Source organism: Chinchilla lanigera, unplaced genomic scaffold, assembly GCF_000276665.1.
Source record: "Chinchilla lanigera isolate Chin_1 unplaced genomic scaffold, ChiLan1.0 scaffold00036, whole genome shotgun sequence".
Classification (NCBI taxonomy): domain Eukaryota; kingdom Metazoa; phylum Chordata; class Mammalia; order Rodentia; family Chinchillidae; genus Chinchilla; species Chinchilla lanigera.
Genome location: NW_004955437.1, coordinates 21,752,550 through 21,775,316, shown reverse-complemented (window position 1 = coordinate 21,775,316; position 22,767 = coordinate 21,752,550). Strand labels below are relative to the sequence as shown.

The 22,767-nt window shown below is 50.1% G+C and overlaps 1 protein-coding gene across 5 annotated transcripts in view; it reads left to right on the top strand.

Annotated features, from left to right (window-relative positions):
- Hk1 (hexokinase 1) overlaps positions 1-22,767 on the top strand; it is a 90,990-nt gene that overhangs the window by 48,987 nt on the left and 19,236 nt on the right. For all 5 annotated transcript variants that reach the window (XM_005390087.1, XM_013517022.1, XM_005390089.2 and 2 more), the window contains 5 exons: positions 9,173-9,321; positions 14,527-14,646; positions 16,791-16,886; positions 17,386-17,485; positions 17,579-17,762. In XM_005390087.1, coding sequence (XP_005390144.1) covers positions 9,173-9,321; positions 14,527-14,646; positions 16,791-16,886; positions 17,386-17,485; positions 17,579-17,762 — 649 coding nt within the window. The remainder of the gene's footprint in view (positions 1-9,172; positions 9,322-14,526; positions 14,647-16,790; positions 16,887-17,385; positions 17,486-17,578; positions 17,763-22,767) is intronic.

The window sequence follows — 22,767 nt, the reverse complement described above, 5'->3', positions numbered from 1 at the left end:
CTGGCCTGCTTGGGGGAAGCAGTTCTGCTCAGTGAACCCACAGTTGTTGGCTTACAGAGGTGGGTGCCATGCCCGCCCCAGCTTGGCACGTTCACAGGGGTCCTTCTGTGAGCAGCCTCTGTGTCTGAGGCTGGAGTCACCTGCTGCATGGCGTTGGGGAGGGAGCTTATGTGGAAGTCCAGTTTCGCTGGTGAGCAGGTGCACATTGTGACGGTGCCCTTCACACTTGTACTTCTTCCCTGCACTGGAAACCCTTCTTTAAAGCCTCGATTTGAAATCTCATCTAGAGATCCTTGTTTAGAGCACTTTGTAGGCAGCCTACAAGATAGATGCCAGGAAAACTGCAGCTGGTGCAGCTGATGCTCACAAGGGACGGGCAGGTGCACGGCTTATGCAGGATCAGCAGGATCCTGCCCTGGTCGAGCCACCTTGGAGGTGGGCAGAGGAGGGGCCTGTGTGTTTACTCTGTGGCCGTGGATGGGGCCTCATGCACACAGTTGGCATTTCTCTCTGTGATGTTTCTTTGGCTGTTTTGACAGTCCATTCTACCTATCCTTTTGTTTGCTTTGAGGTGTTGGTTATTGCAGTTTGGCTTTTTAAGAAAAGTCCTGCAGAGGTTCTGGCCAGTGGAGTGACTGCAGCGTGGTGTGTCCTGGGTGTGTTCTCCTGCTTGTGGCTGGGAAGTTGGAGCCTGGTAGTTCAGTCCCACTTGTTCCCAGCCCTGAGAGGCACCCAGCCTGGGAACATAGGAGCCTTCGGAGCTCACTGCCAGACCCACTCCTGGCTAAGAGATGGGGAAGGGGTTGGAGAGGGTTTGGGAGCTCTCTGAGGGACACCTGATCCCTGCAGGCCCCTGTGTGACCGCCCAGGGCCGACACAGGGTAGGAGCAGAAAGTGGAGGCCTCCTTCCTTCCTCCAGAGCCCTGCCCTCCAGCTCTACTCGGAGCCCAGGTGAGCAGGGGGCACTCTCCTTCACTCTCGCCACTTAGCATTTCCAGGGCTGAGAGTATCAAAGTATGATCCAAACTACGCCAGTAAGCTAGCGTTTGTCCCAGTTGCTCCTCCTCAAAACAAGGTCCAGAACTCATCTGGGAAATACCACGTTCTCCAGTTCCCTCTTAGAGATTTATAGTAGATACCAACATCCTAAAGGCCCTGACTAATCCTGCAGGAGCCTGTTCAACTGGTCCTAACTGCACTTTCCCCCAGTGTCTGCTACCATGTTTCATCTGTTTGGAAACATTCATTCTTTTTCTTAATATTCTAGTCAGCACTGTTTCATATGATAATCACATCTTATTATTGCCAGTACTTTTTCTTTGCTAATGTTACGTCAAATAATTATAAAGGTGTGTCTCACAGCCAGTGGTGTCTTTAATGCGACATGTCCACCCATATATATTGAGAAACACTGTCGTTACATTTGTGGAGTTGGCACAGCAACCTGGCCCCAGGCCTCCACTGAGCCTGTCTCCTCCGGCACTGATGGGGGCAGGGCTTGGGACCTCTCAGGAGTAGACTGAGACCAGTGGTGGGGGTTGGGACCAAAGCCCTGAACCACAAGGACCCCCAGGGCCCTCTCTGCACAGCAGGGTGAGCCCATGTGTTTTTCCTAAGGATGCCAGTTATATGGGGTTAGAGCCCGCACCAGTGACCTCCTTAACTTGATCACACCTGCAAAGACCCCATTTCCAAATGAGATCAGATTTACTGGTGCTGGTCTGGGTGGTTAGAACTTCAGCGTATCTTTTTAGGGGATATAATGCAAATCAGAACATGTCTTGTATCGTTTCTTCCTGTGACTTTTTGTTTTCTGTCTGTTTGAAACAGGGTCTCGCTGTGCAGTTCAGGCCGGCCTTGAGCTCAGTTTGTAGCCCAAGGCTAGTCTTGAACTCACAACGATCCTCCTGCCTCAGCCTCTTGAGTGCTGAGATCACAGGCATGTGCCACCACGCCTGTCTGGCTGTTACTTTTTGTGTGCATGTGTATGTGTGGGATTGGGATTGAACACAGGGAGTGCTAGGCTACGTGGTCAGCACTTTTACATTTTTTATTTTGGGACATTGTCTTACTGAGTTGCCCAGGGTGGCTTCAAACTTGCGATTCTGCCCTTCCCTAAGCCTCCCAGGTAGCTGGCATTACAGGTGTGCACCACCTCATCTAGTTGTTCCTAATATTTATGGGGGGCAGGGGTCAGTTCATGTGCCTGGGTGCCGTGGAATGGTCTCTATGGCCACACAAACATTGATATTGGTGTCAGAATTCAGGTATTGCCCCACAGTCAATCCCTGGCCTTTGGCGGGGTAAGGTGCCTCCCCTTTCCTCCCCTGTCACTTCTGGGCTCCTTTGCCTTCTGAGAGCTACGGGGTCTCCTCAATGCAATTCTCTTTCATAGGAAGTCCATAGCGTGGTTCCGCTTGAAATGTTAATCACCGCTTCAACTGTACTAATTAGTCAGTGACAGAATTAGTGGTATTCCCAAGCCACACAAGGATAGACCGGAGCGCACCGTACGTGGTGGTAGAGAAATGCCCCTGCCTGTGAAGTGAGGATGTGGTTTCGAAGGCAGAGTTTGCCCTGGTAGTCTGGGCTCAGTTTTGAAATTACTGAATTTTCAGAAGGACTTCTGAAAATATATCTGATACATACATTCAGAGACATATCCACCTATTTTTCATTAATATTTTTCCCTTTGGACATTTAAAAATGGATATTTTTGTTTTTGTTTTTAGTTGCTCTCAGGAGATTCTGTTGACTGTGTCTCATTCATAAAACCTCCATTTTTATTTATCACTGTGAACATTGTGTGTAACAGATTGTAAGCTTTCTGACAGTGTATTAAGTTGGATAGTTACTTGTTTCTCCTTCATGGTTCCTAGTGTGTATAGTCTTTACCAAAGGAGAAGCAAAAAAATATTTACGAAAAGCTTTTGGCTATACCAAGGTCTTTTTCATACACAGCTGAATGATTTACAGAGTGGTATTTCCCTTTTTTTCCTGTGGCGTTTGGCTGTCTTGGTTTTTCTGTATGGAAAAAATGGTTAATTATCTCAGAAGTTGTCTCCATCTCTGAAACTTCCTGCATGTCCACTATTCTGGTTGGTAGTTTTTAAATCTGTGTGTGTGTGTGTGTGTGTGTGTGTGTGTGTGTATATGTGTGTGTATAGCTGGGGATCAAATCTAGGGACCTGTACATTCTATCAAGGGCTCTACCACTGAGCCACACCCTAGTCCCTGGGTGAGTTGAGTCTCTGATGAAGGTGTAGCATTTGTCACAGGGGCCTGGGTTGCAGACAGGAGGGAATGCCATTGCTGCTCCTCCAGCGCAGGGCAAAGGTAGGCACTTTGTGAAGGCGGGGTTTTGTTTGCCCTGTGCTCCAGCACAGGCCTGGACTTGAGAGAGACATCTGCCGCAGTGTTTGTTTTCCATTATTTGCTGGGAGTAATGGCTGTCATTAGAAAGTGGAGAGTTGTCTGGGCCCTTCAGATGTTTTGTTTAATGAGCCTTCTCTTAAAGAGCGGTTCTCCTGCTGTCAGTGGTGTGGGAAGAATAGGAAGCCCCTGGAGCGGGAAGGCAGGCTCGAGGTGAAAGATGTGAAGAAGGAGTTGGAGCGGAGCCTGCTGCTGCAAAGAGGCTGAACTTGAAGGGAGAAAAGTCAATAAAAAGCCAGGCGTGGTGATGCACACCTATAATCCGAGTACTGGGGAGGCTGAGGTAGGAGGATCACCATGAGTTTGAGGCCAGCCTGGGCTACATAGTGAGACCCTGCCTCAGGAAAAAAAATGAATAAAAATCCAGAATACTGGATAAACCCTGATGCCACCATTCACTCCCTGGGTGACCATAGAGAAACCCCCTTTCTGAGCCTTCATGTGCTCACCTGTAAAATGGGCAGGATACTCCCTGTCCTGGCTGCCCCATGAGGCTGTCAGGATCAAGTGAAAATGCCCAGAAACTGCAAACCATGATCCTCATAATTTGAAGGCTGGCTTTGTACAATCCTTGCGAAGGCCTCTTTTAACCAGTGTGGCCAGAGGACCCCACCTATCAGGCCTAAACGGGTAAGCCCAACCCTGGGAACAAGGATGCAGAGCTTGAGAATTCACTGGGACCTCTGATGTTAGAGAAGGAGGCAGAGGAAAGCTGGAAGCCAAGGTGGGCTGTGTCACCTCCGCCCCAGCACCCTACCCTGGCGCTGGCCTCGAAGAATGGGGGTGGGGGCCTTCGCCCGGGGTTGGGGGATGACACAAAGGGCAAGTGGGGGATTCCTTTCTTAAACAGAGAATACTGAACTTGAATTCCTTCCAGTTTTAACTCAAATCAGCTTAGGCGAAAGGAGCACTCTAGGTTCCTATACCTGGGAAGTCTGGATTTCAGCTGACCTCTGTCCAGCAGCTCCTTTTCTCTTACTCTCAGTCAGTCCAATTTTCCTTCCTGTTGAGGTCACTCACAGATCCCCCTGCCCCTTCCTGCGACAGAGGCAGCCCCTGTGCAGCCGGTGACCCCAGCCAGGGAGCTGCCCTGCTCTCCTGTAGGATCGGTGACTGACTTGGACAGGCCCAGGACCTGCTGGTCACATGCCGGTCCTGATCCAAGTACATGGCTGAGATGAGTAACTGAGTGCCCTTGGCTCACACACTGCTCCCCTGCAGCTGGGCAGGGGGCAGCCCTACCCTGACCACAGGGGTGAAGGCCAGGTGAACAGCGAGCTAAAGAGACATGCAGCATCCAGCGGAGTTTACCAAACATCTTGGTGCCCTCGCCCGGAGTCACCCCTGGGAGTCCTTTGCTAGTGGAGTGTAGGAGTGAGCAGGCCACACCAGGGCTGTACAGGTCCTACCCAGCACGTACATGCTCACTGCTGGCCTGAGACGTCTGCAGCACTCAGGACCCTGGGGCAGCAGGAAAGCCAGTGAGTGTTCTTGCCTCCCAAGTCACTTGTCACCAGATTGGGGCAGATAGGCCATTTGCACATAAAAGGTAAGGAGCACCCTGGTTTGCGCAAGGCGGAGACAGGGAGAGGCCTGCTGGCCTTGGCTTGGGTGTTACCCTGAGCCAGGCACTGGCTGCTTAGGCTGGGAGCCTCCTTTCCATAAACCCAGGAGGGGCGATAATGTTTGCGACGTTTCCTAAATGATGCAGCTGCACTTTCTTATAGACTCCTTCCTGTGGAGTGAGGGTCCCTGCTCTGAGAGAGAGAGAGCCCTGTGACTTCGGTTTCTGTCAGCCAGGCCCCTTGCAAATCCTGCACCCCACCTGCCGCTGTGCGAACTGTTTGCCCTGTTGGCCCTTCTTTCTGCTTTCACCTGAGGCTCCCCAGGACCCTGCCGACCAGGGCTTGTTTAAAAGAAGCAGTGGAGAGGTGAGCTAAGCAGGTCAGGCAAGGTTTGTCAACCCCAGGAACCCCAAGACCAGGTTCGCCCCCAGTCTACCTGCAGCTCGTCATTGTCACTGTTCCTATTGGACAAACTTCAGGCCGGCCTGGGACCTTCAGAGCTGTTGCTGACACCTGCCCCCTTCCCAGCCCGTCTTCCCTTGCTCATCTGTGGAGTGGGCATCTTGGCAGCACCTACTTACTGGGTTGAGAGAATTAAAATAAAATGACGCATGAATGCACTTAGCAATTGGTACAGGAAAAAGTCTCAGTGAGTGTTAGCTGATGGCAAAATGTACTGCTTTTTATATTCTAGTGTCTCACCTGCCTGAAAGGAACCACTTGATACTAAGTTTAGATTGGGGAGGCATTGACATAGAGTCTTGTTATGTAGTCTAGGCTGACTTTGAACTCACACTGTAGCCCAGGCTGGTCATGAACTACAGTGATCCTCTTGCATCAGCCTCTGGAGTGCTAGGATTACAGGAGTGTACCACCATGCTAGCTTTAAGTTCAGGTTCTTTTTTTGAGACAGGGTCTCGCTTTGTAGTTCAGGCTGGCTTTGAACTCACAGTGTAGCCCAGGTTGGCTTTGAACTCATGGTGATCTTACTTCCTTAGCCTCTCCAGGGCTAGGATTACGGGCGTGTGCCGCTATGCCTGGCTAAATCCAGATTCTTAACCTGGTAGTGATACAAAGCACTGTGAGGTTAGTATTCTGATGGGACCCCAGAGAAAACTCTATAAACTGATGAGAATTTCCCATAAGTCTATGTTAGCTGCCTCCCAGCATTCTCCCTTGGCCTGTTTCTTTTGGAACATGGAAATAGTTAAATCAGCAGTATCATGTGATATCTCTGTATAGATGTCATACCATTAGGCATAAAAAGGAATGAAATACTGATACATGTGCCACAACACGGAGGAACCTTGAATGCATTGAGCTAAGCAAAGAGAGCCAGATACAGGCTGACCTGTTTGTTGTGTGATTCCATGTGTATGAAATGCCTACAACAGGGAAGTCTGTAGACATGGAAAGTAGAAAAGTGCTTATGTGGGGTGGGGGAGGTTGGGAGGATATAGGGAATGACTACTAAATGAGTCCAGGGTTTCTTTTATCCTCAAATTAGATACTCCTGTGTCTAGCTCTTAAATATATTGAGAACCACGGCGCTTACACTTTAAATGGATGAATTGTAGGATAGTGAATTAAGTCTCAAAATTGTTATTTATAAATCCAGCCAATGGCATAACTGCTTTATGCTGTACACATAAGCAGAGGTGTGTGGAATGAATGAATGGGCCACAGATCCCTGTTACCCATTTACTAAGTTGTCATGGGTGCTGAGGACAAATACAGAGCCCTAAGTTGTATCCTTCCCTCAAGGAACTTGAGAGAAAGCAATGAAATCAGTGCAGTTATTTGGTTTGTTCATTCATTAACTCAGCAAGTATGTGTTGAGCTATTACTGTATGCCCCAAACCCTTCTGAGTTCCAGAAGTAGTAGCAGTATGTCAGAGCTTACAGCTTAGTGGAATCAAATACAAGGACGTGTCAGTTATAGAAAAGAGAAAGCTAAGAAAAAAAAAAGAGAGGAAGAAAGAAAAAGAAAGAAGCTATTATTAGTTTTTTTTTTAAAATAAGAAAAACCTAAGTGACTCAGCATAGCCAAACACAATCTTAAAAAGAACAAAGTTGAAGAACGATCACTTCCCAATTTTAAAATTTACTATAAACAACAAAGTCAGGGCTGTGTGGTGCTGGCAGAAGAATAGACATGTAGATCAGTGGAACTGAACTGAGCACACAGAAATAAACTTACATATTTATGGTCAGTTGATTTTTTGGGGGGAGTGGGGCCAAGGGTGCCAAGGCTGTTCAGTGAGGGAAGTAGGAGTCTTTGGCACATGTTGCTGGGACCCTGAATATCCACTTGGGAAAGAGTGAAGCTGGCCTCTGACCTTGCCCATTAAAAAAAAAAAAAAAAACTTAAAATGGAGCAAAGACCTAAATATGCCAGGCGGGGTTGCTCACGCCTGTAATCTCTGTAGTCAGGAGGCTGAGGCAATGAATTCTTAGATATAATACCAAAAACCCAAACAAAAGGAAAGAAAACCATAAATTGCAGTTCACCAAAATTAAAAACTTTAGTGATTTAAAGGATGCTATTGAAAATTAGAGTCTCTTAGTAAAGGAAAGCAAATATCTCTTTCATAAATGGGGATGATAACCCTATCATTTATTTTAAAGAGGATACTACCAAGGAAGTGACTGTGTGGTATGTGAAGTACATTTCACAAAGGCTGTTAGGTATTTATTGGGCACTTGAATTCTTGTTTTGTGAAGCGGCTGTTCATTTCATTTGCCCATTTTTTTTATTGGGTCTTTTATTGGGGGGGTCTAATTTTTTTGCATTCTTTATGTATTCTAGATGTTATACCCCTAGGAATTGCTGGCAAATGTTTTTCCCATTCTGGGGGTTGTCTCTTCACTCTGTTGGTTGTTTCTTTTGCTGTACAGAAGCTTTTTAATTTGATGTGATCCCATTTACTACTCTGCCATAAAGATAAACTAAGTCATTTGTAAGAAAATGGATGAGACCATAATGTTAAATGGAATAAATCAGACACATAAGCTTAAATATCTATCTCATGGTTTCTCTTATACAGGAAATCCAATATATAAAGATAGAGCAAAATAAAAGAGGATAATAGGAAGTAGAGTGGTAGATCCTTCTCAAAGGGGAAGGGGATCAAGAGATGGAGGAAGGGAAGAAGGAGGGAAGGGAAAGGGGGTGTAAAAGGAATTAAGATGTGTTGTGTATATGCACCTACCCCACATAAGGAATGTGAACGTTTTGTATTGTAAACATGAACTAGTAAGAGTTAAAAAAAAAAGTAATTTATAATTTTGGTGAAAAAAAGTGCTACTATATAAGATATAGTAATAAAGATCCTTTCCCTAAAAATGAGGTTGTTCTAAGCACTGTGGTATTGACTGTCACAGCATTGAGGCTCTTGTGGGCCACTGAGACTCAGGAGCTGGGGGTGGCTGTCATGCCGGCCTGATGACGCAGGTTACAATGCGCATGAGCCTTGAAGTCAGTGTGTTAAGGGTCAGGGAAAGAAGCCAGTCACAAAAAGTCAAGGAGTGTTGACTCTACTTGCATGAGCTTCCAGACTAGGCCAATTTTAGAGACAAAGTAGAATTGAGGTAACCAGGGCCCCGGTAGGAAGGAAGACAAATGGGAAGACATTGCTCATGGGCGCAGGGTTTCTGTTGTGGGGATGAACTGTACACTGTTAATGGCTACATTGGTAAACTTTGGGCTGTGCATATTTTACCACAACAGTGGCACACTGCCTGTTGTGGAATAAGTGTTGTACTGGACTAGCAGGCAGCTGATGTGGGGGGAATCCAGGGCGGGCGATGGGCCTCTCCTGGGAGGTTTTCTGAGTTAAAGTGCTGTGTGATTGGTGTTTATGGGTAGCAGTGCTGTTACTGAAATGAGTATTTTGAGAAAGATGGGGTGGAACCTTGTACTTAACACTTCCATTCCTCTGCAGTGGGAAGTGAGACAGGGCCGGTTTGAGCCCTTTCTGCCCAAGGCTGCTGGGCCGGGCTGGTCTTCTTTTGCCCACTTGTCCCGAGCAGTGGTTGGGTAAGGCTGCTGAGTCCTGCTTTCCCTGAAGGCACTGCATGTTGGGGGGAGCAGACAAGGCTGGATCCAGAGGGCAGGCATGGCCCATGGCCTTCCAACATCTGAGTCTGATATGACACTGTTGTCTCCTGAACAGAAAAGGGTGATTTCATTGCCCTGGATCTTGGTGGGTCTTCCTTTCGAATTCTGCGGGTGCAAGTGAATCATGAGAAGAAGCAGAATGTTCACATGGAATCTGAGGCTTACACCGTCCCGGAGAACATTCTGCATGGCAGCGGAAGCCAGGTGGGTCCTTGTGTTCTTTAGTCAGCACCATTGGGCCAGCGTTTCCTGGGTTACCGCCAGGCACCAGACTCCCAAGCACTGGGGTCTGAGCTCCTGGCAGGGTTTTGAGGAAGCAGGGGCTGCATCACAGTGCATAGGGACCTGAACTCCTGGGACAAAGGGTGTGGCAGCCGGGGGCGGGGCTAGATGGTGTTGGAAGATACACCGTGTCCATACCTGGTTAACAGGTTAATATTATTATTTAGTTATTGAGGACTGATCAGGCCTGCAACCACTCAAATGAGTTTACAGCAGAGGCTTAAATAAATGAGACAAGTGCTATGATTTTAGGGCTCCAGGAGGTTAAAAACCCTCAGAATTTGAGATTCTCTTGGGGCTAGCGCAAAGAACTTCTCTGGGCAGCCTGTATTTATTTGGTTTTCAAACAAAAGAGGGAGATAGTGAAGAAAATGTGGGAATCTGAGCAGGATCTTGGGAGACAGTTGAAAACTTTGCCAGGTGGTAAAGTATACTAATTAGGAGACTATCTTATCTCCAGGTTGACATTTATTATAGGAGTGTGGAGCCTGCAGCTGCACTCTCCTTTTAGTTAATTAGAGATGGAGCCAGGCACCATCAGCTGTGGTCTTATTTTGTCCTTTGAGGCATTATGGCCTTGGCTTCACAGGTCACTACAGGCCTCAGCTGGGACCAGTGACTCATAGAGGTTCACTTCCTATGAATCCGCTGCCCATCTCCAGACAAGGGGCCTAGGCCTTGGACAGGGTCACAAATAAACAAGGAAAGCCAATTGGTTAATATTAAATCCTGCTTAGCGTCGCTTCATGGTGGTCTCCATCACTAGGGTAAACTGGTGATGGGGGGCTGGGTGCTTGGGCTTTTGCAAGGTGAGGGTGTGGGGAAGGAGGCCCTGTGGCTCTGCTGGGTAACTGTTCTCTTTCTTTTTTTTTTATTTTTTATTTTTATTTTTGGTATGGGGAATCAAGCTCAGGACCTTGTGCTTGCCAGGCAGACGCTTCTGCCTCTGAGCTACATCCCCGGTCCCATGCGTAACTGTTCTCATTCCTCGGGAGTTCTGGCTTGGTTCCCCAGCGGGGGTTTAAGCACAGCCCTTGGGTGGAAATGGCCATTCGTCCACCTTACCGCCTCTACACCCACTCACCAAAGGCCTGGGTCACAGCTGTGGTAACTGGGGATGCTTTGTTAACTGGAGATGCTTTGTTACTGGTTTAACAGCCTTGCACACCCCTGGGGCAGCAAGCAGAGGAAGGGGCCTTGCTGTGGACATCTCTATTCCCTCCTGTCTGCTCACACCAAGGCCCACTCCCTCCTGGGCCAGTTAGGACTGTGTCTTTCCGTGGCCGAGGGCCGTCGGCAGGCCCATCTAGTTGCAGTGAGTCCCCAGGACCTGGTGACCAGAGTTCAGGAAGCCTCCTCCCCCAGGGTTTTAGTCATCTTGGGTCCCCTGAGCCTGTGACGTGGGGTGCTGTGCCGCTGCCCCTGGATGGCTGGTGTCCAAGCTGTGTTGGTCTTTGAGTCAGGGCTGTGGGCTGGGGTTGTTTAGAACTTGCCAGATGCTTGCTGGAGGGAGGTGTATTCACTGCAAGGTTTATGACTAAGTTCTGGGCTGGCTTTGGAGAAGAGATCCAGGAGCCTTCTCTCTGCTGCATTCCACTTTGTCCCAAAACGAGGGTGAGTGGGACCTAGAGCAACAGAGCTGGCCTTTCTGTGTCTGAGAGACAAGAACCTACCCTGGCCTCTAACTTGCTCCCTGAGGCTTGAGCTTAGATCTTTTCAGACCACATCGTCGTGAGCGTGGAGGGGACCCTTGCTAGAGCGGTGAGCCACTCTGCTGCCTGCCGCAGGACAAGGGTGCATCATCCGGGGGTGGCCCTGCCTCCATTGCTGTGGTGCAGAAATCTGCCCATTCATCTGTCGTGAGGCTGCCCACGGTCTCCTAATCAGGTCCCACTGGGCCACCATGTGGCTTCTCTCTCAGGTGGCCACAGGGTCAGGTCTTAGCATACTCAGCTTCTGTTTAGCAACAAGTACTGGTCTGTTGCTCTGTTTCCCATCGGCTCTTGGGTTGGACCACCAAAGCCTGGTACCTTCACCGTTGAGACAGGCACTGTACAAACATTCATGTGCCTTGGCCTGACCTGTGTGTGTGTGTGTAGTGTTAGGATCAAACTCAGGACTTCATACATGCTAGGCAGGCATTCTGCTACTGAGCCACACCCTTTTAAAAAAATTTTTTTGGGGTACGGTCTTGCTAAATTTCCCAGGCTGGCCTTGAACTTGCAATTCTTCTGCCTCAGCCTTCTGAGCAGCTGGGATTACAGGGGTGTGCCACCAAGCCCCAGTAGGCCTGACTTTCTAGTAGCAGGATTTGTTGATTGAGGGTGCCCTCCCCTCCCCCAGGAGCACACTCACTGCATTCACCTCCACCACTCCTTCTTTCTTAATGCTGGCTCCTTCCAGCCTCTGTCCCCATCTTCCCTGGTTGGTCCCGGGATCTCTGTTTTCTGTCTCTTCCTCTTCCCTCTCAAGCAATCTGAAAAGATGATGGCTACCTGGTGGTGATGATGTAATGTATCATTAGAGCAGATGCCGACAGAGGTGCTTATTCGGGGCAAGCTGCTGACATAAGCACATTACGTGTTACCTCATTTGATCATCACCACAACCCCATGCAGCAGGTATTATTATTATTTTTGTTATTATTATTATGCCCATATTGCAGATGGCAAAACTGAAGCTTAGCTGCTTAATAGCTAATTACTAGTCATTTGAAAAATTAGTTTCAGCAACTTGGGACTTCTAGGCAAGTTGTTCATTTTAATTTTTAAATTTTTGATAGTGAGGGGATGTAAGGGTCATGGCAAGGGGATGAAGGAAAGAGGCTTGGAGGAGGAGGACGCACAGCGAGGAGACGGGAACCTCTCTGGAAGCCTGGCGTCATGATGTCAGTACTGCGTGGCCCATCTTTCTGAGGTCTACTGACCCGGACAGAGAGGATTCTGGTGATCCAGGTCCTCCCTCACTTTGCCTGTGGAGCTGCTCAGACTCAAGACTGTGAATAGCAGTGAATTCAGAGGGCTGTGATTGTAGGGGATTCTCTTCCTCTTCCATAGGTGGGTGATCTCAAAAATTGATTCTTAAACCTTTTATTTAAAATACCACTGAGCTTGGAGAGAAGTTCTAAGGTAAGCACAAGGAGCTGCTCGTCCCCTTCATCCAGACTGGCCATTGCTAACTTTGCTGCACCTCTGTCTCCTCCCCACCCCACTTGCACGGCTCTCAGAAGCCTCTGTGCAGTTCGGACCTTTCCTAGTTTTGGAAGCACAAACGCAGCATTCTTAAAACAACACTTACTTAGTTTGGGGAGTTTTGACTAACAAATATATATATTTTTTGTTTTAGCTGTTGTTTACCTTCTTCAGTCAGAGGGTCTTAGTATTTTTAAAATAAGCGTGTTGTCAGGAATGAAGGAAATGGATGTTTCTCTAGATACTGAAATGGGGAGTGCAGAGGGCTAGGTCGTGTCTGTCCTGGCTGATGGCAGACAGGGCTAACCCTGGGCGGCTTCCCAGTAGAGCATTGGGGGAATTGTGCATAGCTTGGCCGGGACACTGGGTACCTGTCCCATTCCTGTGAGTCCCTGTGAATCATTTCTGCAGCCTGATGCTCCTAGGCATTCCCTGCCCTCCCTGCAGCCCCTTCCCTTCCTTCCTTCCTTCCTTCCTTCCTTCCTTCCTTCCTTCCTTCCTTCCTTCCTTCCCATCCTCCCTCACGTCCTTCCTCCCACTTGCACCAGGGGCGTTTGCAGATTTGAGCACAGATGGTGCAGGCCATGAGGACTGACTTAGTAATGGGTTTGTATCAGCCTGAAATATAGGTCACAGCAAGCTTAGCCTGACTCTTCCAGGGAAGGCAGTCAGGCGTCTCCTCAGTCACCGATTTCACTGCAGCCCTAGTCTGAATGACAGCAGCTCAGGGACAGAGGCTCCTAAATCAAAGAACCCCTTCAGGCCAATGACCTTGACTTTGTCTGGGAGTTTGGGTGGGGCCACTTCCTGTGACTGTGGTTTGGCCTTTTCAACACAAGAAGCGCTGTGGCAGTGCTAATCCCATATAGAAGGGCTCTGTGTTCTGCGTCAGAACAGGAATGTGAAACGGACAGGGAAGTTTCCCAGACCGCCATGGCTGCCCCAAGAGCAGACAGGTGCTCAGACTGCATCAGCAGAGGTAGAGTGCTAAAGAAAATGAGTGTCTCGGTTCTTCCAAACTCTCTTCTGGTCAGAGTATTATCAGTACTTCTGGTTCCATTTTAGAAAAGAGAAGAGTTATCAGGCAGATCTAAAAAGTTTACCTGCGAGGTGGTGAGCTTCTTGTTACTAGCAGAATGCAAGCGGAAGCCTGGAAAGCAGTGCTCCGCACTTTGTCTAGTGGATTCTAATGTGACACGGAGTAGGCACAGGAAACTGCAGTCATGAGTCCCCAGAGGCACACGACAGCGTGGATGACACCTGTGCACATCATGTAGAGCACTTATCTCCCTTCTGTTTATGGTCAGTAGACAACCAGGCCAAACTGACCAAGCTGCTAGCAGTCAGAATGGCAGACCAGGTAACTGCAGGAGCATGAGGGTGGCATCTGAGTTTTCTGGTGTTGATGCTGGGGATCGGATCCAGGGCATGCATGTGCTAAGGACACTGTACCACTGAGCTGCACCCCAGCCCCATGTTGTGTGTCTCGATGTGGGTGCTGGCGACGTGGGTAAGTGCAGCCCCTGAGAACCCAGGTTCTCTACACGTAGGCTGTGTGCAGTTGTTGGTGTGTGTATCACCCTTCAGTAAAAAGTGAAAATACAGTGCTCTGGGGGTTGCTGCCTCACTCCATCCAGGTGAAGGCCACTCTGCCTGGTACTGTAAGAGACCTGTGGCCAGAGCGTTGTAGAAGGACAACCTGATTTCCTGTCATTTCTAAATGTCCTCAGTTCCCCTGGTGACACAGGTGGGTGCCCGCTGTGAAGCCAGTTCCTTCTGAGAGTTTGAGGTCCATCCTAAGAGCTGTGCTGGACCCTGAGTGGCCCTTGGTGACACTGCCCCTCCAGGAGACATACAGAGGAAATAGGTGACCTTTCCCCTGAAAAAGGTCAAGCCCCCTTTGTCCCACTTACCTGCTCTCTGATGTTTCTTTCAGCTTTTTGATCATGTTGCTGAGTGCCTGGGGGACTTCATGGACAAAAGGAATATCAAAGGCAAGAACCTGCCTGTGGGCTTCACGTTTTCCTTCCCTTGCCGGCAATCCAAAATAGACGAGGTAAGGGTGTTCTATGGTGATCGGGCTCTGTGACAGCCTTTTCTTCCTTACTGCTTTCCCCTCCCGATCACAGGAGATCACAGGACAGCTATGGGGTCTGGTATTTTTAGAAATATTTGCAGAAATTGCTGGGTGTGGTGGCCCATGCCTATAATCCTAGCACTCAGGAGGCTGAGGCAGGAGGATCCACACAAGTTCAAGGCCAGCCTGAACTTACAGTGAGAGCTTGTCTCAAAAAGTAAAGAGGGGAAGAGAAATATTTGCAGAAATTAATATGAGGCCATGATGTAATGTTTACATTCTTCAGTTACTTTAGTTGCTGATGGATTTTTGGAGACACATCATAGTATTTGTGCCACCAGGTAGAGAGAACCCTTTATTAATGAACTCGAGTGAAGGGAAAGAAACCAGGTCTTAGGAAATGGAGAGAGGAGGGAAGGTGCTCTGAGAGTGGACCTGTGGCCTGTGCCGGGAAGCCGTCCTGGCTGCCGGAAGAGTCTGGCCATTGTCTCCAGCCCCAGGGAAGCCCTGGGTTTCCTTGTTGGTCTCCTGGGTGACTTGTCACTCCTAGTTTTGTTTGTCATTTGTTTATCTGTTCATCCGTTCTTTCAGCAAACACGTACTCAGGCTCCTTGCAGCCTGGACCTTTCTTTATGTGGAAAGATAGAAACACCCACATACGTACGAGCATGTGTGCGCACATGAATAACCTTGTGAGCCTATGGAGAGGAACAGATGTACTGTGAAGGGGGCATTGTGGCAGAGGAGCCAGAGGTGAGGGCTCCCCGCCAGCCCTGAGCCCTCCTTCAGAAGGCTTCCCAGGCTCAGCCAGGCTGCCTCCTAGGGAGCCAGTGTGTCCCAGGTTGTCCTTTACCTGGCCAGAAGGCTGGGGCTCCAGGGCTGTGCAGATGTAGACCCACCTCCTTGTTCTAGAAGGGCAGAGCAGACCTTGCAGGGGAGAAGGAGCAGTCCCCAAGGAGATGGGCAGGAGGTTGGAAAGGAGACGGGTCTCATGATTCCTGCTCCCGCATTCTTCCCACGCTGTGTTCCTGAGGCTTTTTGGGTGATGTTCAAAGGGAGGGCGTGTGTCCAGGGGCTTTTACAGGCCTAGGCTAATTGCTCCTGAACAAAGAACCACTGACTGCCTGAGGACACGCCTTCCCAAGTGCAGCGTCTGGCCTGCATGTTCTCAGCCTTGGAGGGTGGGGCCTCATCCCTGCGCTCCCCCTGGGGTCCTGCACAGCCTGGACAGACACCCAGCTTCCCAGCCTGCTGCGTCTATAGCTGCTTGCCCCATTCAGGGGAAAAAAAGTCAAGTATCAGTTATCTTTTTTTTTTAAATACAAAAGCAATGTATGAAACTACTCACCCTCCACATTCCAAGGGAACAGTTACTGTACTGGGGTGTCTGTCTTTCTTGATGCTTTTCCATTAATATGCAAACAGGAAGGGGCCCCCTGCTTACAAAAATTTCTTGTGTGTGGTACTGGAGATTGAACCCAGGGAGCGCTGAGCTATACCAGTAGCCTCTAATTTTTTTCTTTTTTAAATTTTGATACAATGTGTCATTAATTTGCCCAGACTGGGTTTAAACTTCAGATTCTGCTGCTTTAGCCTCTTGAGAAGCGCAGATTATAGGCATGCACTACTTACCACTCCTGGCTACAGTGGGGTTTTAAGTTCTAAGGCCTGGCTCTTACAAGCTTAAGAGCCAAGGATTCTCTTAGTATTTTCTTTACTGCTTGGCCTTGGCTTTCTTTACTTAGAGCCAAGGCCTAGCTGGAAAGTGAGGAAGGCAATCAGGTCCCAGTGGGGCTTTTCTTGCTTATTTTTAGATGGGGAGTCCAGCTGCAGGGCTGACATCCAGTTAGGTTTATGTGCGCTGTGGCAGGCCTGGTCAGGGTCAGGGTCAGGGTCAGGGTCAGGGTTAGGTTAGGCTTTTCTCTGGTGTGAGCTGGAGCTTTGAGCCCGTTTTTCCTCCCCCATGGTGGCCTCCCAGGAAATCCATTGTGGGACAAACAAGAGATGGCTGTGTACCCCAGCAGGGTCCCTGTGGGCCTCTTCCTCCCTGTCCCAGAGCAGACCCCCCGGGCCTGGGGTGCACAAGGCTCCTGCCTGGTCCTACCTTCTGCTGTCCTTTGCAGGCCGTCCTGATCACCTGGACGAAGCGGTTCAAAGCCAGCGGTGTGGAAGGGTCCGACGTGGTCAAGCTGCTAAACAAAGCCATCAAGAAGCGAGGGGTAATCTCTCTTGGGCTGGTGTGTAGAGGTGGGAATGTGGGGCGGGGGAGCCAAGTCCTAAAATAGATTGGAGCCCTTTCTGGGAGGTGCTCTGAAGACCCTGTAGGGGAGAGATCAGGGTCCACAGCCTTGGGCGGAGATCCTCCTGGCTTTGGGGAACCTCTGCCCCAGACACAGCCTGCTGAGGTTGAAACAAGGGCAGGGGCGCTGTTCCATGTGGCACGTGGATGTCACAGGCGGAGGTTTGTGGAGGAATGTGCTCCAGGAGTGAAATCCACTCGCTAACGAATCCTGAGCCGGGTAATTAAGGGCCCGTGCACTTCCATAATGTGATCTCCGATCTCTAATCCAATTAACTTGAGTCCCAACAGCTGTGAAGCAGGCACCCCCACAGAGCAGTGCAGTGGTGGTTGGCAGAACAGATCGCTCCTGCCAAGCTGAGGCTGGTGTCTCTGCTCCCACTGGGAGTGGTGCCTGACGCCTCATTGTCTAACCCCAGGACTACGATGCCAACATTGTAGCTGTGGTGAACGACACCGTAGGGACCATGATGACCTGTGGCTATGATGACCAGCACTGTGAAGTCGGCCTGATCATTGGTAACGCCCCACCCCCACTCTGCCTGTCCTCCGGGTGACGGTGCTGCCTCCTGCCCTTCCTGTGCTCACAGCTTCCCATGTTGTCTCTCCCAGGGACCGGCACCAACGCCTGCTACATGGAGGAACTGAGGCACATTGACATGGTGGAAGGAGACGAGGGGAGGATGTGCATCAACACGGAGTGGGGAGCCTTTGGGGACGATGGGTCCTTAGAAGACATCCGGACCGAGTTTGACAGGGAAATAGACCGGGGATCCCTCAACCCTGGGAAGCAGCTGTGAGTCCTGGACCTCCTCCTAGTCACACATATGACTAAAGGGACACTCGATGACAGATGAGGGGGCCAAAGGGCACAAAGCCAGCTGATGACAAATGTAAAAGCTCATCAGATTCTAGGATTTTTCACCTCTTGTTTGGATAGATGCACAGCTGCGGAGTCTGTAGCTTTAAAAGCAATCTGTAAATAATATTCTCTTTGTTCAGTTACTCTATGCTTCGTCCTTGGAAAACATTTTGAAAATTAGAAGCCTAGAAGCGTTAGTGTAAATATAAGGTTTAAAAACATTTCTCTGTGCTGTGGTCGCTAGCACTGCTGCCCAGGGTGAGGAAGGGCGTATTGTGTGTGAGACAGCTGTTGCGCAAAGGAGTGTGAGTGCCCACTCACTCATCACGTATTTATTGAACATTTATTGTGTGCCGAGCACTGTGCTAGACTCCAAAAATCCAACACAGTGCCTGCCCTCCCAGCCCTCACCCTCTGGCAGAGAGGAGGGCAAGAACTGCATAAGTTGTACAGACCTTAGCAGAAATGCAGAGTGCAGAAATTCTCGTATGTCAAGCATAGCAGGATGGGTCCTGCAGTTGATAAAGAAGGTAAAATTACAGGCAGGTTGACTTTGGCCTTGGAGAGCTCCTGGCTGCAGAGCAGGAGTGGGATCACTCACTCAGGATAGAGTGGGTATTGCTGGCTCAGAGCCACTTACTCCTAAAGTGCATGCTCACATTTCTCTGCATGTTGCCAGCATGCTGCTAGCTTTCTACGATCCAGCCTACTTTGCAGCAGCCTTGCCCTATGGCTGGGTGCTGTCGGCATCCAGAGAGGTGTCCCCATGACCTGACAACCCCAATCCTATGCCAGGCAGAAGCAGGAGTTTCCTAGTCATGGTGAAACCATCTTCAAAAGATACTCATGCCCTAGGCTGGGCAGTTGGTCCTTGTACCTGTCAGCGGAATGGCACAATGACCAGGCCACTGCCACTGGGGAAGGTGCTGCTGAGGAAACTAGGTTCTCAGTGAGGGAATGACCAAGTTCTGAACACCTGCAGATGAGCGTTCCAGGCTGAGACTGGGCCCCAATTGGTGATAAAGGGCCCTCGTTCCAGAGCCAGAGGGTTTTGTTTTTATCTCCTAGTCCATTGACCTGCTCCCTGAATCTAAATCTTGACCCCAGCTGACATGAAGGTATTTATAGTCCCTGTGTGTGTTTCACTAAAAAGCCACAAATGTGCTTGATTACAGTGCTGCCTCTTTCCTACTCCTGTCTCCCAAAGGAAGGCCAAGTTCTTCAAAGCCATTTGTCCTCTGTGTGCGCTGTTTGACTGATGGGAAAACCCGAGGCGCTGGGACAGGACAAAGATGGCCTGAGACTCTTTGTTGAGGCTGGATCTGATGTACGTTTGAGGTTTTCTGGCTTGTTTAAAAGTTCGAGGTTTTCCTAGTGTCTAGACTCTCCAATAGGCCTCTCTTCTCAGTTATGGACAGAAGCCATCAGGGCAGCATAGGAGAATGATTTTCCATTTGAGGGTGCATATTTCAATTAGATAGGGCCTTTAAGAAATGCCAGCTCCCTGGCAGCACCTCACCACCCCACCATGCCTCCTAGTCCTGATTTGACTGTCCGGGCATGGAAGCTGTCCTGGTGATTCTAGTTTTTAACTAGTGCTGGAAACTAGGTGTCTTATATGTCTACAAAGGCTCCCTGTGTCCAGGTGGGCTCCAGACCACCAATGTCCACTCATTCATTGTGTTTGAAGTCAGCATTTACTGAGTATCTTCTGCATCCATTGACAGCAGATACGCGGCTCTTTTGCTCATTGGCAATTGCTGCTTTCCTGGGTGCTTGGTGGAGGCAGCAGGGGAACTGTTCTGAGTATTCAGGACCCCCATCCTTGCCTCAGAGCTAGGTGGCCTCTTTCTATTTTTTTTTTTTTTTTTTGGTTTTTTGGTTTTTTTTCTGGTACCGGGAATCGAACTCACAACCTCGTGCTTGCCAGGCAGGCACTGTGCCGCTGAGCTAAATCCCCAGCCCCTGTTGGCCTCTTTCTGAATGGAAATCAGATACTTGACTTCCTCCCTACCACCCTTAGATCCTAGGCCATTGCTGTTCTTATTATGTACCTGTGTCCTGTTGAAGCCATTGGTTCCTCCTCCTTTCATTTTTCATTCTTTTCTCCTATCTTTTTGGATTTCTTGCTGTTCTGTTTTCTATGCTTTGTCTGGAATATCCTGTCCCATTTACCTGTGATTCTTTATCACATCTGTCTTAGTTACCTTTCTCTTATTGCTGAGACAAAGTATCTGATGCTCAAAATTAAGGAAGGAAAGGATTATTTACTCATTTCCTGGAGGTTTCAGTCTGTAATCAGCTGGCTGCAAAGTGGGGTGGTGTACCACAGGGGTAACAGTTCAAGGCAGCAGAAGATAGTAAAAGCAGCAAGAGCAAAAGGGAGAGAGCAAGCCTCTTTTCCTCCCTTATATTGTAAGCCGGCTACCCTCCCCACTGAAGGGCGTGTGTAGCACTGAGGCCGCCTCTGTGCTCTCCTCTTGCACAGGATGAGGATGTTTACAAAGTTAGGGCCCTGGCCCCCTGCTGAGTCATCTAGTTGCACTTCTAAACTTCTCATGTTGAAACAATGTATCAACCATTACCCTATCCTTCAAAATGCCAGGAGAGGACTGGTCTGACTCCCCATGGCCTGAGGCTGAGGCAGGAGGATCTCTGCAAGTTCAAGGCCAATTTGGGCTACATAATGAATTCAGGGCCAACCTGGACTACATAGTAAGACCCTGTCCCTGAAAAACAAACAAAAAAACAAGTAGACACTCAGCTGCATACAACAGCAACAGCCGTGAGCACAGCTGCAGGCACAGTGGGTGAAGGGAATCCTTTGGCCTGGACTGTTGGGGAGGAGCTGCATAGCTTCTTGAGTTATGTTCCTCTGCCCTCTCCATAGACTCTCCAGGCAGTTCTAATCCTTGGTGGTTGGCCATAGGTTTCTCTCTCCTTTTTTCTCCCTGGGCTGCCAGCTGGAGCTGACCAGGCTGCCAGGGGAACACCTAATTGGCATGCCAGTCCTCGCTTTCAACCCCTTCCCTGTCTCCGCCTGCCCGGCAGCCCAGTGGCTGAAACACCATGGTGCTACCCATGCTACTGGTCTGCAATTGAAAGCTCCCAGCTGCAGGTTTCAGATGGGCAGAGGGAGCACGTCGTGGAGAGGGAGCTGGTCTCCCCGGTCTCCACATGTCTCTGGAGGTGCTGCGGCCACTGCTGCTACTGCTGCTCGGCAGGGCTCCTAGAGCCTGGAAAAGGCCGGAGCCCTGACCTAGATCTGCTCTCTCTGGAAAAGGAAGCATTCCTGCCACTCTTCACTACGGAGTGAAGGTTGCAGTGTAGAAAAGGGAGCAGGTCTTCCTGGGTTGGGTATCCCTGGAAGGCGGAGATGCTGGCTTAGTCTTTCTTCTCATCACACTGCCTAGGCAGGGGACAGGCTGCCTGTGGAAGAAGCGAGCTGGAGGACAAGCAGAGGCTGGTTGGAATGGGGGTGGGAGGCCACTGTCACGACGGCCTAGATGACACTGAATGACAGTGTCCCTGAGACTGTCACACAGCACTGTGGCTAGAGCATGTGTCTGTGCTCCATTTAACGGGACTCAGAATGTGGTTTGCCACTTTTTAGCCCTGTCCAGGCCGAGATGTATAACTTCTGTGTCTCAGGTCCCACACCGGTGAGGTCCATGCATGTCTTCCTCCTAGAGCTGTAATGAGGGGAGAATAAGTGAGTGTGTGTGAAGTGCTTAGGAAAGTGCCAGGCACGTGGGAAGGGTGGTAAGGACTCATTATCAGGTAGACACCTTAGGGTTTGACCCATAGTAACCCGTGTCTTCTGCACGGCCTTGTAGGAAGGCCCTGCCATTATGTATCCCCATTGCACAGGTGGGGGGACTGAGGTCCAACCCCCCTGCCCAGTCTTGGCACAGATGGGTTAACAGGGCAGTCGGGCTGTGCCCAGAAGTGCAGCTTCTGCAGGCTGTCCCGACAGGAGCCTTGGGCAGCCGCCGGGCAGCTGGGACTCAGCGTGTTCTCCTGCAGGGCTCTTCTTTGCACTAGTGGCTGGGCGGTCCTGTCTGGCCCTGTCTGGCTGCACCAGGAACAGAACAATGAGGACTGTGTTCTAAGGAGGCTCTGGGCCTGGCGGACAGGCGAGGGCTGGTGCTCCGGACCCAGTAGCATCCTTGGCTCCCAAGCCAGTTCTGACTGGAACAGTGTTTTACTGCGTCACTGCCAGCTCTGGGGGTGCCCGCAGGTTCCATCTGAGGAGAGCCTGGCTGTCCGCTGTGGCCAGCATCTTCGGTGTGTCCTGCTTAGAGTTCCACCTGCCCTGCGGTCACCAGGACCTGGGCTGAGTCTGCTGCAGATACAGCCTCGAGGCCCAGTCTGCTGCTCTGGGCTGGGCCTTTCCCCGTGTGCGGGCTTCCTGCTTAAGCTCCTCACGGCCACCTGTCCCCTCCCGCCTTGGGCTCAAAGGGGCAGCTGCGGTTCGGGAGTCATATCTCATTCCACACCTGCAAGGGCACGCGAGACAGCGGGATCACTCTGGGGCTGGCTGTTCCTGAACGGCCGCAGCAGTGGGATGAATGATTGGCTTTCAGCCGGTCAGAGCCCACCCTGGGGTTCCAGGTGAGGTCCGCAGGGGAGGAGTGGGCTCCTCAGATGTCTTGAGGGTGGCCTTTAGGGACCAAGAAATTGCCCCTTTCTGAGCTGGGAAGTGGGGAGAATACTTGCCCCAGGAGGCCTGGCTGAGCGATGGAGGGGAAGACCCTTTAAAAAGCTTAGCATACGGTTACGTGAAAGATGTCTACCTAGTGCTGACTTGTCAGGAGACCTTGTCATTCATCACTGCCAGTCTGAAGCCTAATGTTCCCTACCTCCAGGCAGCCCTCCCTGCCTGCTCCTGTGCATGTTGTAGCTGGAGTGGCAGGGCTGGATGACCTGCTCATTCTGG